General features: G+C 37.9%; 1 protein-coding gene across 1 annotated transcript in view; it reads left to right on the top strand.

Annotated features, from left to right (window-relative positions):
• SLCO1C1 (solute carrier organic anion transporter family member 1C1) overlaps positions 1-19145 on the top strand; it is a 70913-nt gene that overhangs the window by 41315 nt on the left and 10453 nt on the right. The window contains exons 8-11 of the mRNA XM_080811043.1: positions 1201-1446; positions 2470-2634; positions 10870-11065; positions 18124-18289. Coding sequence (XP_080667169.1) covers positions 1201-1446; positions 2470-2634; positions 10870-11065; positions 18124-18289 — 773 coding nt within the window. The remainder of the gene's footprint in view (positions 1-1200; positions 1447-2469; positions 2635-10869; positions 11066-18123; positions 18290-19145) is intronic.

A 19145-nucleotide genomic window follows, 5' to 3' on the forward strand; every position in this document is an offset into this window, starting at 1 on the left:
CATCACTTTTCTTTCTTTTTTAAGAAGTTCAAGAGAGCAGTTAGATATAAGTAAACAGGTTTCTTTTTTTAAAATTCTGAAACTGCATTTTGAGGTCCACGTGTGTTAAAGTTAAATGCAAAACTCTTGTGCCAGTTTTTCTTTTTTATCAAATAAACTGCAAGACACATTCCAAAAATTTTATTTATTCATTCATTTATTCATTAACCTCATTAATTTTGCATCTATTCTATCCCAGGTGCTGTTCTACCACAAAATGGTGAATACAATAGTAGTTGAGTGCTTGACTTCCCGAGGTTTTAAAATCCATTCATGGAGGTTGATTCAGATAAGAAAGCATAGGTGTGATGAGTGGTACAGAGGGAAGTTGTTAAGGGGAAGAAATGAAGATGTGATGATGAGCCAGTGTGAACATTTTACCAAGTATAATGTGGCAATTGAGCCTAGTCGTCAAAGGACATGTGTTCAGTTCATTGTTCTCACGGAGTGTAGAGGAGGTAGATCTATCATAAGTTTTATGGGTTCTTAAATAGAAAAGAAAAAAAAAAAACAGCACTTGATTTGGTTAAAAAAAAACCTTCATCACCACTTACCTTTTTGTCAAATAAGAAATGGTGTCAAAAATAAAGTTTCGATGATGAATAAGATATTTACATTTTATTTATATATACAAATCTTGCTTCAGACCTAGAGTAGCTCTGGAGTATTACTAACTGTCATTTAGTGAATAACACTGAGTGTTTTAGACTAGACTGGGACCAGTCTTTCTTTGAGAAAAATCTTGGACAGACATTCATTATGTGGACCAGACGCAAGCGTTGCTGTTGGGGGGGGGGGGGAGCCGGCAGAAGGCTTGGAGGCCCCATAATTCTCCCTTATAGGGTGCTTGCTTCCTGTCATGGACCAGGGGTTTCCTCCGCAAACCCCAGAGTAAGACCCCCTCCCCCAGGATTTAGGCTCTATATTTTTAAATCTAGGGAACAAATAAAGAAAAGCATCATGTTCCAGAAATAAAGCAGCATGTTTCCTTCAAAAAGCAAGATGATAATGTTCAGACTAGAAAGTTATCATGCATGAATTATTAGGTATTCTTATGACATGATAGATCTAATGCTAGGATTAAAAAAAAAAAAGGAGAGGCTTATTTCAACTCACTGGCTTTGCTGTATATGCAATTTAGCCGTCCTCTCTGTCTTTCAGATCACATAACCATTACTCCAAAGGATCCCCAGTGGGTAGGAGCCTGGTGGCTGGGTTACCTAATAGCAGGAATTGTAAGTCTTCTCGCAGCTCTGCCTTTCTGGTGTTTACCAAAAAGTCTTCCGAGACATCGAAGTAAAGAGGATTCCAATTCCTCCTCTGAGAAATCCAAGTTTATTATGGATGATCATACAGACTACCAAACATCCCTTGAGGAGAAGTCAAAAATAATGGAAATGGCAAGAGGTGAGCCAGACTCTCCTTGATTTTGAAGCACTTTCAGTTTTCCTGTTGAGACTCTGTAGGGGATCTATATATAATACCCTTCTCTACCCATTGTAAGTTTAGAAGATTTCAGAAACTATACAGGACACAGAATTGAAGATTGCAAAGTCAGCTTTATTACTGGAGAGTAGATTAAAGAACATGACCCAAAGTTTGGGTAACCTTCGTTGCTGACATTCCCACCCTAATACTACTTCAGGTTAAACCTAGCAATGGCCCCTATCTGGGATTGCTGCTTCACATCAGTCTGGGTGGACAGAAAAGAGTGAATCTTCAGATCTTGTGGCCTTTTAACAGATGAGATTCAGTCATTTGACAAATGTGTCAGTGCCTGTTTCCCACCCTTGACCAAAGGAGTGGGTGTGATGGGGGGCACAAGGCCAGACATGTTCACATGAATTCCTTCCACATGGAAAAAGAGTGACCATGAGAATGATGGGTACCCCTCAGTTGGGCCCAGCAAACAGTATTTACAGAAAATCTCCACATTTCAAACTTTTCAGCTACATCATAGGAAGAAGGGAGAATGCTGAAGCTCATTTCTTAGATTAAGTTCATTAAATTAAATGGAGATAAGGTTCATGTTTCTTTGTGACCATGATGCAAGTTTAAAGAGGAGAGACCAGAAAACTGAAGTTCTTGATGTCCTACCAATGACTTTCAGCTCTGCGGGGAGGGAGTATTCTTGTCTCTCCTTCTTCCCATGTCACTGGGAGGAACGTGTTCCTGTCTGACTTCTACCTCTAACTGTAATCTAAATTATATGCCTGTAGAAGCGAGTGCTTGTGTCTCGATACGAACCCGACAGATCTCAGCCTTGACTTGTGCCAGTGCTTCATATCCATAGTGTCTATACGCACCATGCTAGAACCACTCCTAACTGTGGCAGTGGGACCCGGCCGTCTGTGCCCTGGTGGCAAGGCTGTGTCTTCTGCTGAGTGCGACACGGTCTTTAATTACTCCCACGTTATTTTTGTCTTACAGACTTTCTTCCGTCACTGAAGAGTCTCTTTGGAAATCCACTGTACTTGCTGTATTTGTGTGCCAGCACGGTTCAGTTCAATTCTTTGTTTGGAATGGTGACCTATAAACCCAAGTACATCGAGCAGCAGTATGGGCAATCATCCTCCAAAGCCAACTTTGTTATCGGTATGCTCATCTGTCCTTCACACTCACCAGTAGGCACTGTCAGCTGCATCTTGTTAACCCTTAGGCATTTTAGAGAAAGCTCTTCTCGTGTTTAGACTGAAGATGATTTATGGCATTTTAGATGTGAAGTCAAAAAGTGAGTGAAACAAATCTATCAGGGTGAAAAAAATCCAGTTAAAATACTGAGCTTGTCGGTGGTACAACTTTGCAGCAAGAATTATTCACAACTGTAAGTAAGTGACCTTAAGAATATTACATAAACTGAACATGCATTTTATTAGGAGATTGTGATACTGGGTATGTGTCTTTCAAGTGTAGCCAAAACTTCCTAACAGTGGCCATTTAACCTGAACCGTTTCTAGGATTATAAAAAAGAGTATTCAGAGAGGTTAAAAGGTGCTCGTTGCAAAACAAAGTTTGTTTTTGCTCAGATTTAAAGGACTTTTCTGACTCCTGGCATTCAGGTTATTTTTAAGGACTGTGTTTCTAGCAGAGCAGGTCAGTCAATGATGAAAAAGCTATTGAAGGGCAAAGAAAAGCATGAAGAAATGAATGAAGAAGAACCAGAATGTACAAATACATGAACATCATGCTCCTAGGAATTGGATACTTTTAAAACCTGGATTAACTCCCTTAGTCCATGAGGACATCATTTAACGGTTCTGTTTCAAGGCACAAATATATTTTATTCCTTTGGACAAATTCCTTAGTAGTAGGAAACTCCAATGATTTAAAAACATTTCTTCTTCATAAAAGGTTTTTAAAATTTTCTATGTATCTATCTCTGAAAGAGGCCTCTGAGCTTATTTCAGAATATGTAATTATCCTGTAACAATCCTGGATAATGGGCACTTAACAGATGCTAATTTAATTGAGTGTTCGGACTACTCTTCTAAATTATAAATATTAAAGCTATACCACTCAACTTTTGCTTTCAACATTGATTGGTTCAAATTAAGTTAATTGTGTGATTTAATGGTGGAGCTGAAAAAACATTTTAGGTTTTATTCCCCCCAAAACCCCATCCGTGCCAGTCGGTACTTTATGCTGACTTTAACAAGAATAGAAGAGAAATAAAAGCTTAGGAGACATTTTTAAAATTTTATTTCAAAATCTCCTTTGTGTTTATGGAGCTATAACTTACAAGCACTAGTTAACTCTGCAGCCCCTAAATGTGTAGCTCGGCTGGATAAATGTTTACATGAAAACCTGTGTAGTGACTGTCAGCTAGAATGTGGAGCTCATTTCAGAATCATAGAGGGCTCTCTCAAACCTCGTCCTTGGGGCGCCTGGGTGGCTCAGTGGGTTAAGCCTCTGCCTTCGGCTCAGGTCATGATCTCAGGGTCTTGGGATAGAGCCCCACATCGGGCTCTCTGCTTAGCGGGGAGCCTGCTTCCCCCCTCTCTCTCTGCCTGCCTCTCTGCCTACTTGTAATCTCTCTGTGTCAGATAAATGAATAAAATATTAAAAAAAAAAAAACCTCGTCCTACTCCATATGCTTTCCCAGAGCTAATAATTACCCTGAACCCTGCCTGAACCCTGTCATCATAGATGGTTTTTGAACTTTATACAAATGGGATCATATGCTGTGTACTCTTTTGTGTCTAGCTTATTTCAAAGTGAAATCTATGAGACTCATTCATGTTGTGTATAACAGTTTGATCTTTTTCATTGCTGTGTCATATCCTATCACATGACTATACCACAGTTTGTTCATTTTATTGTTGGTGGGCATTTGGGTTGTTTTCTGGTGTTAACTAATATCAATAACACTGCATGATCATTCTGTATGTATTTTGGTGGGTGTATACACAATGTTTTTCTTGGTTGTAACTTGGAGCAGAATTGCTGGGTCATGGAAAGCATATATGTTTAGACCCATTAAATATAACCAAAACATTTACAATAGGGTTGTGTAAATTTATACTCACGCTAGAAGTATAAAACGTTACAGTTTCTCTGTATCCCGGTGGTATTCACTATTGTCAGTGTTTTTCATTGTAATCATTCTTACTGGAGTGTGGAGATATTGTACTATGATTTATTTGCATGTAACTGGTAACTGATGATGTTGAGCACTTTTTTGCAGGTTTGTTAGTCATTTCAACATTCTCTTTTGTCGATTATGTTCAAATTGTTTGCTTGTTTCTCTTGAGTCTGTCTCTTATTGATTTGTAGGGATAGGTACTTTTTTCTTGATACATGTTCTTTACTGAATATACGTATTATATATATATTATATATATAAAATATATTATATTACTGAATATACGTATTATAACTATTTTCTCACTATTTTCAGTTCTTTTTACTCTCCTAGTGGTGAGCTTCATATTTTTATTAACATGTAATGTATTATTAGCTCCAGGGGTACAGGTCTGTGAATCACCAGGTTTACACACTTCACATCATTCACCATAGCACATACTCTCCCCAATGTCCATAACCCAACCCCCCTCTCCCTAACCCCCTACACCTGGCAACCCGTTTCATTTTTATTTTTAAACAAGTCCATTTTCTAGTCTTTTTCTTCTCATTAGTGCTATTTTAAGCCTGTTTCAAGAAATTGTCAAACCTGAAGGTCATGAAAATGTTTTCCTAATATTTCTACTAGTAGCCTAAGTGTTTTAACTTTCACATTTAGGTTATAATACATTTCAGATAGTGGATTGTTTTTAAAGATTTTATTTATTTATTTATTTGAGAGAGAGAGAGAGAGAGAGAGAACACAAGCAGGGGCACAGGCAGAGGGAGAGGGAGAAGCAGATTCCTCACTGAGCAGGCAGCCAGATGTGGGGTTTGATCCCAACACCCTGGGATCATGACCCCATTGGAAGGCAGATGCTTAACTGATTGAGCTACCCAGGCGCTGCTGGTTATAATACATTTCAGGTTTTTTTATATAATGTGAAAAAGGTCAAAGTTCTTTTATCAAAATGAAAAAGCCATCTTTTCCCCATGAGTTGCAATGAAGTGACACATCTTTAAGTGTATGTTCATTTCTTATTATTCAACATGTGCATAACACTTAGAGTTTGAGGGCATTTGATTTTGGTGTCACTAGAATGATAAATACATTTTTTTATTTCAAATTGAAAACATTTATTTCAAAAAGGAAAATGAGCATTGTTTGGGAAAAGATATTTATAATAGAAAATGAGATTGTATGTAATCTCATTCCTTTATTGGGTGGATAATAAATGAAATACTTTTGCTATAAAATTATTCTTAAGAAAAATTAGCACAGATGAAAGAACTTAAAATTCTGAGAGATTCAATGGTCTACCTAATTGCATACATACATTATAATGTAGCCAGGAATAAAATTATTTCCCCTGAGTTATATTTCCTCTCTGGACATAATCATTTTTTGGAAAACTGACAAGAAGAATCTAATAATTGTTTTTTAAGTAGTGGACAGTTGATTTCTTTCAATCATAATCCTCTGTACACTCATATGGTCCCTGAGATCCAAGCTCATCATCAGAATTTTTTAACTCATCTATCAAAGTTTACCTAAGATTCTGATTCTTCATAGTTTCCATCATGTCATGTCTATGGATTATTCAAGTACTTTGTGAGAGATAAGTAATAGTGTCTAATGATTTCAATCTTTATAGCTAGGATTCTTCTCTGAATGTATCTGGGTTTCACATTAAGTATGGAAGAAAAGCAGAGGAAGGGTAAGTGGGAAAATGAGTCAACATCCATAACACTTATTTTGATTATCTTTAGAATGGTGAAAATAGATGCATCATTAGGTTAAAAAGAGATTAAATAAGACCTCGAAAATGCATTGTAAATGCATATAGCTGTCATTCAGTAAATACTATTCTCTCACTTCTTTCTCTTCTTCTATCATACTTCTCTCTCTTTCCTCCTTCATTTTTTGGGGGGATGTGCTGGGGGAAGTTACAAAGAATGATCCTTTCTGTGATGAAATAAGGGAGAAGCACAAAGAAAGCACATTTCCTCTCTGCTCTCAGAGAAGGCATTTGACATGACATGGCAGAGAGAATAAACAGAAATTTTCCTAGTGTTCAAGGGCCAGTTGTTATAATGTTGATTTATTTTTGCTGTATGTGTTTTGCTATGTTGGCCATATTTCTAAAGTTTAGATTAATATTTTCTCATGTTAACTACTTATTAAAATATAATTTTAATTATTAAAATTATTATTAAAATATAATTTTGCCAAGAAAATTAATGAAAAGTAAGCAACAAAAATGTTTCAAATTCAGGGACTAGGAGGTATATGGCAAAATGATCTTGCCTTTTCAAGTGTGTGGGGTTTTTTTTCCCCATTGCAGTTTCCACTGGAAGAAGTTTAGATAGATAGCTTAATTTTTCTCCTTTTTTTAAAGCTTCTCCTATCACTGTTAAGTTACGTGAAAATAATCTTAAGTTTTGTTTTCCTTCTTAATACACAGATTGCAACTTTTTAGTCATTTTTCTTAATTTCTTGGAGTTTTTTTTTATTAAATAAAACAATACCTAGTGGACATGATACATTGACATTGATTCTCATTGACAGCAATGATCCGTTCTCCATTCATGGAGACGATACACAGACAAATAAGGGAAAGTTATGATAATTATTTGGGGAAAGTTGCTTATAATAGAAAACATTAATTTTTTGTGGCTAAGCTAGCATAGCAAATTAAATATGTGTTATGATATGTTCTAAAATTAGGTCAGGTTATAGTAAAAATCTGAGAAATAATGGAAAACAATCTTAAGTTTGTGACAAAAAAAATACTCTTATTATACCCAAGAAAGATGGCTAATTTTACTTCTTTGTCTACACCAAATTGGCTACGTGAGTGTGAAAAATCCCATATATTTAAATCTTCTAACATGTAACATTGTGAAGTTCCATTATATATTACAGAATTTTACTTTGCTGGGAGAAGAGCTCTAAAACATCCCAAAGTACTATTATTACTATAACCTATTACCATTTTATTTTAATGGCTAAGGCTAATGTACATTTGTACGGGAATCAGAGTTCCCAAATTATATTGTAACTGTGCTGTTGATCTTAAAATATTTATATTTAATATATATAAATATTTATATTTAATAACTCCTGTTTTGAACAGTAACAAAGAATAAGGCCTTCAGCTTGAATGAGCATATGGAAGTAACAACAACATATTCATTCTTAAATTTCTCTTAGCTTTCCTGTTATTTGAGTAAACATATTAAGTCCAAAAGACATACACAAATTGAAACAAATAGTGGATGCTGGTGTAAATTACAACTGGTATTTCCATTTGGAGTATTTAAATGGTAAACGTTTTAAGATCAGCACATTTTATGGTGTGAGTGAAAAGAAGTGTGTAATGAAGAAATCAGTGAAATTTCTACTTCATTAGCTGACTTAAAATGCTTTAGATGAAAGAAGAGAAGCTTTGGGAGGCAAGCAGCACATCTCATTTGATGTTTAGGAAATCTGCTATCAACTCAACTTGGCCCAGCATAGATAGCTTACAGATCCTAGGGAATTTGAAAGGGGGAATCAAGCTGACAGTATATTTGAAATATACTGCTACTGTTTTTATGGAATCATGTTATAATTCATTTGTCTTGAAATAGGAAAGTAAAATATCCAAGAGAAATGTTATATGTGAATAAACTAAAGTTTAGCCATTTGGCACATTTTTATGGAAAACTGCAAGGATCTCAGGATATGATGGTGAGCACAGTTTTTGCCTTGAAGGTGCTATTGGAAGGTGAGGGGTGCAAACCAGATAAGCTAGCCAGTAATTGTGACAAGGACCAAGACTGATGCCTATGGGACCCTGTACAAGGGCCAGAGGCAGAGGGAGGAAAGGGGCTTCTGATGACCCAACTTGTGCACCCCGATATCAGAGATGTCTCTGGAGGCACCATATGGCTGGTGGAGGCTATGAGAAGTCTCTAGGAGTAGTCTAGAGAATTCTGGGAGAACAAACCTTATCTTGGAGTCAGAAGAAAATCCTCTAGGAAGAGTTATCAATACCTAAATTAAAAGTAAAAGAATAAGGGGGTGTTAAAACATGAAAATGTGGAAACTAGGGTGGTGTACTGAAAGGACGTTGATCAGATGAAGCAAATATCTTGCCTAGAAGGACTGGAGGCAAGAGAGTACATGAAACTTTCTGGAAGTTTTAGGAGAACACAGTCCTCTAAGAGGAGATCAGTCAGGAGAGGATATTCCCGATTTTTAACATTCTGTACTGAGGGAGCAATGCCCTTAGAATCACCCCATTTTGATTCTCAAGGTCTTCTAGGCCAGATCAGGGTGGGGAAAAGTTAGGGAAACCCACACAGTATGAACCTACAAAAGGTATCAAAGGGTATCCTTTGTGCTATGACTCCTAATGTCCCAAGTTTGGATTGGTATTTTACAAAATAAATGAAATTCTAAGCACACTCTCTCAAGGTTTCGATATAGAGGCTAGTTTTCAGAAGATGTGTTTTTTATAAATTGCTTTTGGGAGATAGAATTGAAAGAGAGAATAGGACTCTGCCCTTTTTGTGTAAGTCTTGGGTCTGTGAGAGGGGGATTCAAAGTCAAGTACTGTGAATATATGTATGTAAAAATAGGGTCTTAGATGGCACACATCAACTCCATGGCAATGCTTAATTCTTGAGAAGGAAGATGGAATCTGGAACAGAGAAGGAATCTGTTTAATATATCTCCATATTGAAAGACCAGAAAAATTGGGAGAATATATTAGCATTTATTAACTTGGGTCATGAGAAACCAAGTTTGTTATATTATTTTCCATTATATCCTCTCTTTGGAAAAATAAATAATAATCAGTTTCCTCTTAGTTGACCTTTGGCTCTTAAGGGGCCCAGGATTTATCTCTGCCACTTGCTACAGCCACAAACCTCAGCTTAGCTGGGAAAGAAAACTAGCCCCTCCCCCTTTTTTTCCCCAACGGTTTTGTGATCTTGCCTCCTTCAAGATGGGATGATTTCTAATATGATCATTTTAATTTTAACATTTACCAATTTAAAATCTAAACAAGAAGTCACCAAAGAGCCTCTTTTCCCACCTTTTCTAACACAGAAATGTTCCACTCCACCCACCCATCCCAATATTTTCATCTTTGTGACTCTAATAGATTGAAATGCAAGTAACAACTTAATTGAATGATATTTATGTGCCATATATTGTGCTAGAACTTTTCATGTTAACACCTCAGTACTGTTTTTGCTCCATATTATAGGTAAGGTGACAGGTTTATAGAAGTTCAGAGAAATCACCTGCCATTGCGAAGCCAAGAAGGTATGGGGCTGAGAGCCAAACCAGGCAGTTAGGTCCCCAGAGTCCAAGCTCTCAACCACTTTGTTGGATCTCTTCTTAGTGTTGTTTTAAAATCACATTTATTTTATTACTAGTGAGATTGCACATCTGTTTATCAAGAATCCTGTGTCCCAAACTGTCTGGAGGAGAGATGGTATAATGTAGTGACTGAAAACATGAGATTTGACATCACACTCTGTATTGTCAAATCTGGTTTTAACACATACTAACCATGACCATGAATAAATTGCTGTCAGAAGTGAAAATAACAATATGGCTATCTACTAGGGTTGTGGTAAAGGATAAATGTGAGAGATACATCAAATGCTTACCCAAGTGGCTGGTACATTATAAGCAAATAGTAAATATAAAAGTCGTCAACTAATACATTGTTTTGTTGTTGCAGTTGTTAGGGTGGATACCAAACTAAGCAACTAAGGGTCTAAATAAAAATAAATTTGGTTTGGGCCAGAAAAAAAGAACCAAGACTGTGTTTTTGTTCCCTGAATTCCATGTACCTATTATTCTCTTATGCACAAACTTAAAGAACATTAATTTTCACCTAGTTGCCCCTTGATTATACCTGTTAATCCTGGGACTAGACCAGAAAGACATTGACTCATTGATTAATTCAGTGTTTATTGATTTTAAACTCTGTGCTAGATATTGTGTTAGGCAGGCTTCTGAGACTCTCAGTTGTGCTATCCTTAATTTATAGCCTAGACACTCACAAAATCTCTTGATATGTCAGTGAATAATAGTAAATGAATATTTCTTTAACTCAAAATGACCAACCCGTCTAATAAGTTGTCAGGAATTATTATATAGCTTTGTATAATCTCTCAGAAAGTTTATGTCGGTACACTCAAATTTATTTTAGAGATTCACAAAATTATATATCTATATATTTGTTTGTTTGTTTGTTTGTTCTTCAGGACTCATCAACATACCTGCAGTGGCCCTTGGAATATTCTCTGGGGGGATAGTTATGAAAAAGTTCAGGATCAGTGTGTATGGAGCTGCAAAACTCTACTTGGGATCGTCTGTTCTTGGGTACCTCCTATTCCTTTCCCTGTTTGCACTGGGCTGTGAAAATTCTGATGTGGCAGGAATAACTGTCTCCTACCAAGGGTAGGTTCACTTATTAAGTAATCTGAGAACATTAGCTTGTTTAATCAAATTAATTGTAGATAGAGCTTCAAAATAAGATAATTTTATTGTAAACATCATAAATATGAGAAAGGAATTATAGTTTTATCATGGAATAGCCGACGGTACATTGACCTGGGAGCTGTTATTGTCACCAAAATTTGTCATCTCCTTTGAATTTGGTTGTCTAAGAGAAATTATTAAAAATATTAAATCTACATCTTCCTGTATAGGGCAACCTGACAATGGAAAACACAGACCTTGAATCTACCTCTGTCCATCATTAGTGAAGTGACATTACATAGGTCATTTAATGTAATCAAACCTCAAATTTTCCATTATATTTTTTAAAAAATTTTTTAAAGTTTTTGTTTATTTATTTGACAGAGAGAGAGAGCACTCACAAGTAGGCAGAGATGCAGGCAGAGAGAGAGGAAGGGAAGCAGGCTCCCTGCTGAGCAAAGAGCCCAATGCAAGGCTCCATCCCAGGACTCTGGGATCATGACCTGAGCTGAAGGCAGAGGCTTTAACTGACTGAGCCACCCAGGCGGCCCAAATTTTTCCATTTTAAAAATAAGAATACTACTTTATAAAATTTTATCATATTTAAGCAAGATAATATACATGGAAATGATTAGTACTTGCCTGGCACAAAAGAGATGTGCCATTTGTAAATGTATTTTTTTCTTTGAACACTTGGATAACTGAAAAGGTCTCTGTGCTACTTTTTGTAGTCTCTGTTGTACTCAAATCATGTGACGTTTCAGAAGAGAATGCTATTTTTCATCCTGGTGAACCACACAACAGCTCTGTTTAGCTCTTAGCAGTTGGTCAAGAGAATATTTATTGATGTTTTCAGACCTGTGCCATCTCGTATGGGATGGATGACTACTTTTCTTAGTTTCCAGGGTCTGTCAATCTTAATACAAAGCTGCATCTTCAAGGAACTACCCTGTCTTTTCCTTTGAAGAATCCTTGCCATCACTCTACCTCTGAACATGAGTTCCCAGACACAGCTGTCTTCATTCTTCCACCCAACTATATATTATCTGTTTAAATTAAACAATGAACCACTACTGTATGCCAGGCCTACCACCCTGACTGCACTACCTCACTGCCCAAACTCTGCCTGTGCCTCAAAGGCCAGTGCTCCTGATATAATGATCTGTCTTCGGTTAGTTCAGCTGCTGCTTATTTCCTGCTTGCTCTCCAGGATTCTTCCTGTGCTTCCTTCCATGCTTACCTGTCTGTCTTGTCTCCATAGTCCAATCTCCATCACCCTCATTAACCTGGTTTCTCCTGCTCTTAAGTGAATATCAGTTATACTTTTCACCATCTAAAAAGTCCAAGAAAACTAGTGACTGTGAAATTTATATACTGTTGCTTCTGGGAGTTATCAGAGTGATGTTAGACTTAACTGAGTGTAGTAGCATTGCCTTGGTAACAGTCAGCAATATAGAATAAGGACGTTAGCTGTAAACAGGAATTGCAAGAAGATTCTGGAGAGAGTAGAAGCCCTACACTGTCTTTAAATGTCCCTATGACCCTAATGGTATATGGACAGTGGTAAACTTCTTTGTATTTTGCAATTTACAAAACAGCGTGACTTTCATTATCTCTCTTGTATCCTCAAAGCATCCTTATGAGGTAAGTTTTGTTACCCTCATTTAAAAGAAACTGAATTTAGAAAGCTCAATTATCTCTTCAAAGTGTAATATTCTTTGTACAACATCACGGCATTTCTAAGCCAAAAGTAAGCACATAAACAGGCAACAGTGGCAAGGTTTTGAGGTTCACGTTAAAAGTATACTTGCACAATAAATGATTAGATATTTTTAAACAAATAAAAGATAGAGTAGTCATTGCATGAGTACTAGCCCTCGCAGTACTAGCTCTTGAAGCAGTTGCCTTAAAAAACTACAATCGCATTACAATAATGCTATCATTGTCTAAAACATTCTAAATCTCTTTTAAAATTGCTTTCCAGTGCTTGCTTCGGCAGCACATATACTAAAATTGCCTTCCATGTTTTTCAGAATATTCCCAACAATGGCAAAGATTTAACCTTTAAGAGTAGCTTTGCTATTGGAAGCAGCCAAAGAAATGGCAACATCCCTGGAAAAAGCTCTTGCATCCCAACATGACTCTTTTGAAAGCAAATCCCATTTGAGTATAAACATTCTGATATATTTGATAAAAGTTATCTTAAAATTTTAAATAATTCTGTCGGGATAGAGTCAAGATGGCAGAGAAGTAGCAGGCTGAGATGACATCGGGTAGCAGGAGATCAGCTAGATAGCTTATATAACCATTGTGAACATGTACAAATCCAACGGGAAATCGAAGAGAAGAGCAAACAATTCCAGAAACAGAAAATCAACCACTTTCTGAAAGGTAGGAGAAGTGAATCCAAAGTGATGGGAAGACAGACTGCGGGGGGAGGGGCCGGCTCCCGGCAAGCGGCGGAGCAACGGAGCACAAAATTGGGACTTTTAAAAGTCTGCTCCACTGGGAGACATCGCTCCAGAGGCTAAACCGTCGGGAAGCCCAGGCGGGGTCAGCGTAACCCCAGGTCCCACGGGGTCACAGTAGGATAGGGGGTGTCTGAGTGCCGCAGAGCTCGCAGGTATTAGAGCAGGGAAGCCGGCTACAGCGACAAAGCCGAGGAGTGAGCTCTCAGCCCAGGGTTACCTTGAACCGGTCGCAGGCTGGGTGGGCTCCGAGCGTGGCCAGAGGCCACGGAGAGGGAAGCGACCGGGCGCATTTCACCAAGTGCCAGCAATTGACTGCTTTCCTACCAGCGTGACCGCAGGCCAGGGAGGCAGGGCAATTGGGCGCTTTTCTCTGAGGGCGCACTGAGGAGCGGAACCCCAGGCTCTCGGCTCCTCCAGGCCGAGAGATTGGGAGGCCGCCGTCTTCATTCCCGTCCTCCGGAACTCTACGGAAAGCACTCAGGGAACAAAAGCTCCCGGAAGCAAACCCGAGCGGATTACTTAGCCTGGCCCCTGGCAAGGGCGGTGCAATTCTGCCTGCAGCAAAGACACTTGAGAATCACTACAACAGGCCCCTCCCCCAGAAGATCAACAAGAAACCCAGCCAAGACCAACTTCACTCACCAAAAACAGCAGAATTCCACAGCAGGAGAAAGCAAATCTTATCTGGACAAAATGACAAGGCGGAAACACTCACCACAAAAAAAAAAGAACAAGAGGCAGTACCGAAGGCTGGGGACCTAATCAATACGGACATTGGTAATATGACAGATCTAGAGTTCTGAATGACAATTCTCAAGGTTCTAGCCAGGCTTGAAAAAGGCATAGAAGAAATTAGAGAAACCCTCACCGGAGAGATAAAAGCCCTTTCTGGAGAAATAAAAGAACTAAAATATAACCAAGTTGAAATAAAAAAAGCTATTAATGAGGTGCAATCAAAAATGGAAGCTCTCACTGCTAGGATAAATGAGGCAGAAGAAAGAATTAGTGACATAGAAGACCAAATGACAGAGAATAAAGAAGCTAAGCAAAAGAGAGACAAACAAATACTGGACCACGAGGAGAGAATTCGAGAGATAAGCGACACCACAAAACAACATTAGAATAATTGGGATTCCAGAAGAAGAAGAAAGAGAGAGGGTAGCAGAAGGTATATTGGAGAGAATTATTGGAGAGAATTTCCCTAATATGGCAAAGGGAACAAGCATCAAAATCCAGGAGGTACAGAGAATCCCCCTCAAAATCAACAAGAATAGGTCCACACCCCGTCACCTGATAGTAAAATTTACAAGTCTTAGAGACAAAGAGAAAATCCTGAAAGCAGCCCGGGAAAAAAAGTCTGTTACATACAAGGGTAAAAACATTAGATTGGCAGCGGACCTATCCACAGAGACCTGGCAGGCCAGAAAGAACTGGCATGATATATTCAGAGCACTAAACGACAAAAACATGCAGCCAAGAATACTATCATTGAAAATAGAAGGAGAGATAAAAATCTTCCAGGACAAACAAAAGCTGAAAGAATTTGCAAACACCAAACCAGCTCTACAGGAAATATTGAAAGGGGTCCTCTAAGCAAAGAGAGAACCTAAAAGTAGTAGATCAGAAAGAAACAGAGAGAATATACAGTAACAGCCACCTTACAGGCAATACAATGGTACTAAATTCATATCTCTCAATAGTTACCCTGAATATTAATGGGCTAAATGCCCCAATCAAAAGACACAGGGTATCAGAATGGATAAAAAAACAAAACCCATCAATATGCTGCCTACAAGAAACTCATTTTAGACCCGAAGACACCTCCAGATTTAAAGTGAGGGGGTGGAAAACAGTGTACCATGCTAATGGACATCAGAAGAAAGCTGGGGTGGCAATCCTTCTATCAGATCAATTAGATTTTAAGCCAAAGACTATAAGAAGAGGTGAGGAAGGACACTATATCATACTCAAAGGGTCTGTCCAACAAGAAGACCTAACAATTTTAAATATCTATGCCCCTAACATGGGAGGAGCCAACTATATAAACCAATTAATAACAAAATCAAAGAAATACACCGACAGTAATACAATAATAGCAGGGGACTTTAACACTCCCCTCACTGAAATGGACAGATCATCTAAGCAAAAGATCAACAAGGAAATAAAGGCCTTAAATGACACACTGGACCAGATGGACATCACAGATATATTCAGAACATTCCATCCCAAAGCAACAGAATATACATTCTTCTCTAGTGCACATGGAACATTCTCCAGAATAGACCACATCCTGGGTCATAAATCAGGTCTCAACCAGTATCAAAAGATTGGGATCATTCCCTGCATATTTACAGACCACAATGCTCTGAAGCTAGAACTTAATCACAAGAGGAAATTTGGAAAGAATGCAAATACATGGAGATTAAATAATTCTGTCAACACATCCTTTGTAAAACATGCATGCAATTAATTTCTGCTTCAAGATAGTCATAGATGATAAATTTAACTTACTTTTAGTAATAGAAAATAATTGGCTTTATAGAATACAAGATGCTCCCCAGGGATTATCCTGAGTTGTTTTGTTCCACAAGGCTGTTTTGATTCTGGGCTTTCAACAGGAACCCTGTAGGCAGCTTTAGATATGGTAATGGAAGAAACCTTTCTTCTGCAATAATGAGAGTAAGTTTGATGTGAGACAAGAATTTAGAATCCAAAGGCCTGGAAGAATTCTCATTTTGAAGTTTGTCTCTAATAAACATTGTGAATTTGAGCCAGTAATTTGCCCACTTTTGACATGACTTTCCTGATCTGCCAAATGAGAAGTTGGCCTAGATCTCCCCCCAAATTTTTTCCACACCAACCTTCTGAGATCTCAGTCCTACACTACCCATAGTGGCCTGATTCTAGGCTTTCAAAGGCACTTATTTATACTTTCAGATACTACCAAATAGTTTCAGTTAATTTACCAAATAATGCCTTATGGAAGAGAACAGGATGAAATATTCCTATATGACTTCCCAGAAGGCCTAGTTATACCCTTTTATTCTGTCTGGAGACATCTCAGGGGCTGTTTTTTTGTTGTTGTTGTTGTTTGTTTTTGTTTTTGTTTTTTATGTTTGCAGTAACCAAATGCATGGCAGTTCTACTAGATGGAATATTCCATCAATTAAGAAATTATAATTGCAGCCATTATGGGGTTTACCTCTTAGAAGGAGGGGCCAAAATGACATTTATTTTCCTCCAAAATAGAATAGCATTTTACTTTGATTGACTTACCAGAAATCTTGTTTCTTAACCTAGTATGTCGCAGATTGTTCTTGCTGCTGGAGATACAGGAGTGAATAAAATAAATCATTCTGCCCTTACTGAGTGTACATGACAGTGCCCTTGGGGGTTTTGTTGTTGTTTTGGTTTTAAGGCCCTCAAACACTTTTGTTAAAAAAAAAAAATGAGAGGAGGAGATTAAACAAATAAATAAATTCAAAATAATGGGGAAAAAAAACAAAAAGAATGATGGAGTGCTAATGGATGAAAAATAAGTTGCAGGTAGAAGAGAAATATTCTTGCACAAGTACCCCCTAGAAGAATACAGGAATATGAAAAGAACAAGGAGAATAAAAGAAGAAGAATGAGGTCATTCAGTTGAGGGGAAGAAATAGAGGTGAAAGAGGAGGAATTCTGGGAGAGGTAAGGGGAGAAGGTAAGACAGAATGACAGGGAGAGAAAAGAGAGAAGATATCAAAATTATGTAAAGTTAACTGTTAGAACAAAAAGATAGTTCCTTAAGGGCAAATATTGTCTCATTCATATTTGTAACTATCTTCTCTCCTCCCAAAGCTAGCACTTAGAAGGCTTCCACACAATTTTGAACACATGAACAAATGAATGGGTAAGTGATTGAAAAAGCATGTGCAAGAGAATCGGAAAGAGTGACATGAGATATGGAAGAGCTACGTAGAGTGGGATATTATGAGAGAGAGCAAAAGTTAGATGAACTGCCAATGCTTTTTTTAGTAAGACACTCACATAGGATGTGTAGTTCTTCCAAACTGAAGTCTGTTGACATAATGCTGACTGCTTGACTGTTTTTTTCTTTTACTGCACCATCAGCAATGCCCATTTTGTTGATGCTGGGACAGTTGTGAAGGAAATTTACAGAAAAGCACGCACGCGCATGCACACATTGCCTGCAATGCATTTAAGAAACGTCATTAGTTGCTCTAGAAGTTTACTCTATCTTTCTGCTTTGTTAGCCATTTTCCTCCATCCTTGCATAGAAATACATTAGAAGATGCTAGAGAACGTCGATTTTAATAGAAACCATAAACCAAGAACTGGATATTATGTGAATGTGTAAACCTCTAAAGATAACTTTCAAGAGAAAGCTTTTTAATAGTAGACTCACATTTAATAATCAGAAACCAGCATTCCTGATGACCATTGTGTTTTCAAAAGGCAAGCTCCATTGGCAGTGCCACTTACATTACTCAAGAACACTGATTTTTGAAGATTTTAGGGTGCTGCCTGCTAAGAGGTAATATTTTATACTGTTACATTTCTTTTCAGAACCAAACCTGTCTCTTATCATGAACGAGCTCTCTTTTCAGATTGCAACTCAAGATGCAAATGTTCAGAGACAAAATGGGAACCTGTGTGTGGTGAAAATGGAATCACATATGCATCGGCATGTCTTGCTGGTTGTCAAACCTCCACCAGGAGTGGAAAAACTCTTGTAAGAAATCCCTAATGTGTGTGCCTGTGGTGCCTTCTACATAAACCACACAGCTCTGTGGGAGCTCAGGGACCAACCCAGAAGCAGACCACACTGGTCACCGTTCTGGATCTTACTCTACCCTTGTTCTTTTACATGGAGAGCTAGTGGACTAGACTTGTTGAAAGAACTAGGGTAAGAATTAGAATCATGAAACATGCTAGAAGAGCCTCACAGTGATGTACTTCTCTCATTTTGCTTGTGGGGAATATTAGCCTCAATTGAGAAAATCTCAGTGATAAGATCATATGATAAGATCTGCATTGGGATCCAATTCTTCTGGCCCCAAGGCCAGTGGTAGTTGGAGGTTTTAGGGACAGGACAAGTAGAGGCCACTGTTAGAAAGTCTAGCCTGAGAGGTCTAAACCCAGGGATCACAAACTTGATTTTGAGGAGATTGATAGTACCAGACGTTCTGCCTGGGAAATCAAGCCCATGTGTGAAAAGAGTAGGTGCTGGAATGAAGGAGCTCTGTAAGGTGGATTATGGAGATGAGGTTGGAAATAAAGGTAAGAAATCAGTTGTGAAGGATATTATGTACTTTAATCATTAAAAGACTCATTTCTGTAGTCACACCTTTACATTTCTGTCTCAAACATAGACTCTCTCTTGTACTCTCCGTTTATATGGCTAGTGGTCAGACTGCTGTCTATTTGTGGTGATGAAATCTGCCTGTATTTGACAGTCCTGGAGGGCTGAAAATTAACCCACACATCTATTTACATATACTTATCGACTAGATAAGAATGCTTAGGTGAAGACTTAATGTCGATGTAGAGTAACATGTTGGTTTTCTCTGTTTATTGTTACTTTGACT

This window comes from Martes martes, assembly GCF_963455335.1.
Source record: "Martes martes genome assembly, chromosome: 8".
Lineage (NCBI taxonomy): Eukaryota > Metazoa > Chordata > Mammalia > Carnivora > Mustelidae > Martes > Martes martes.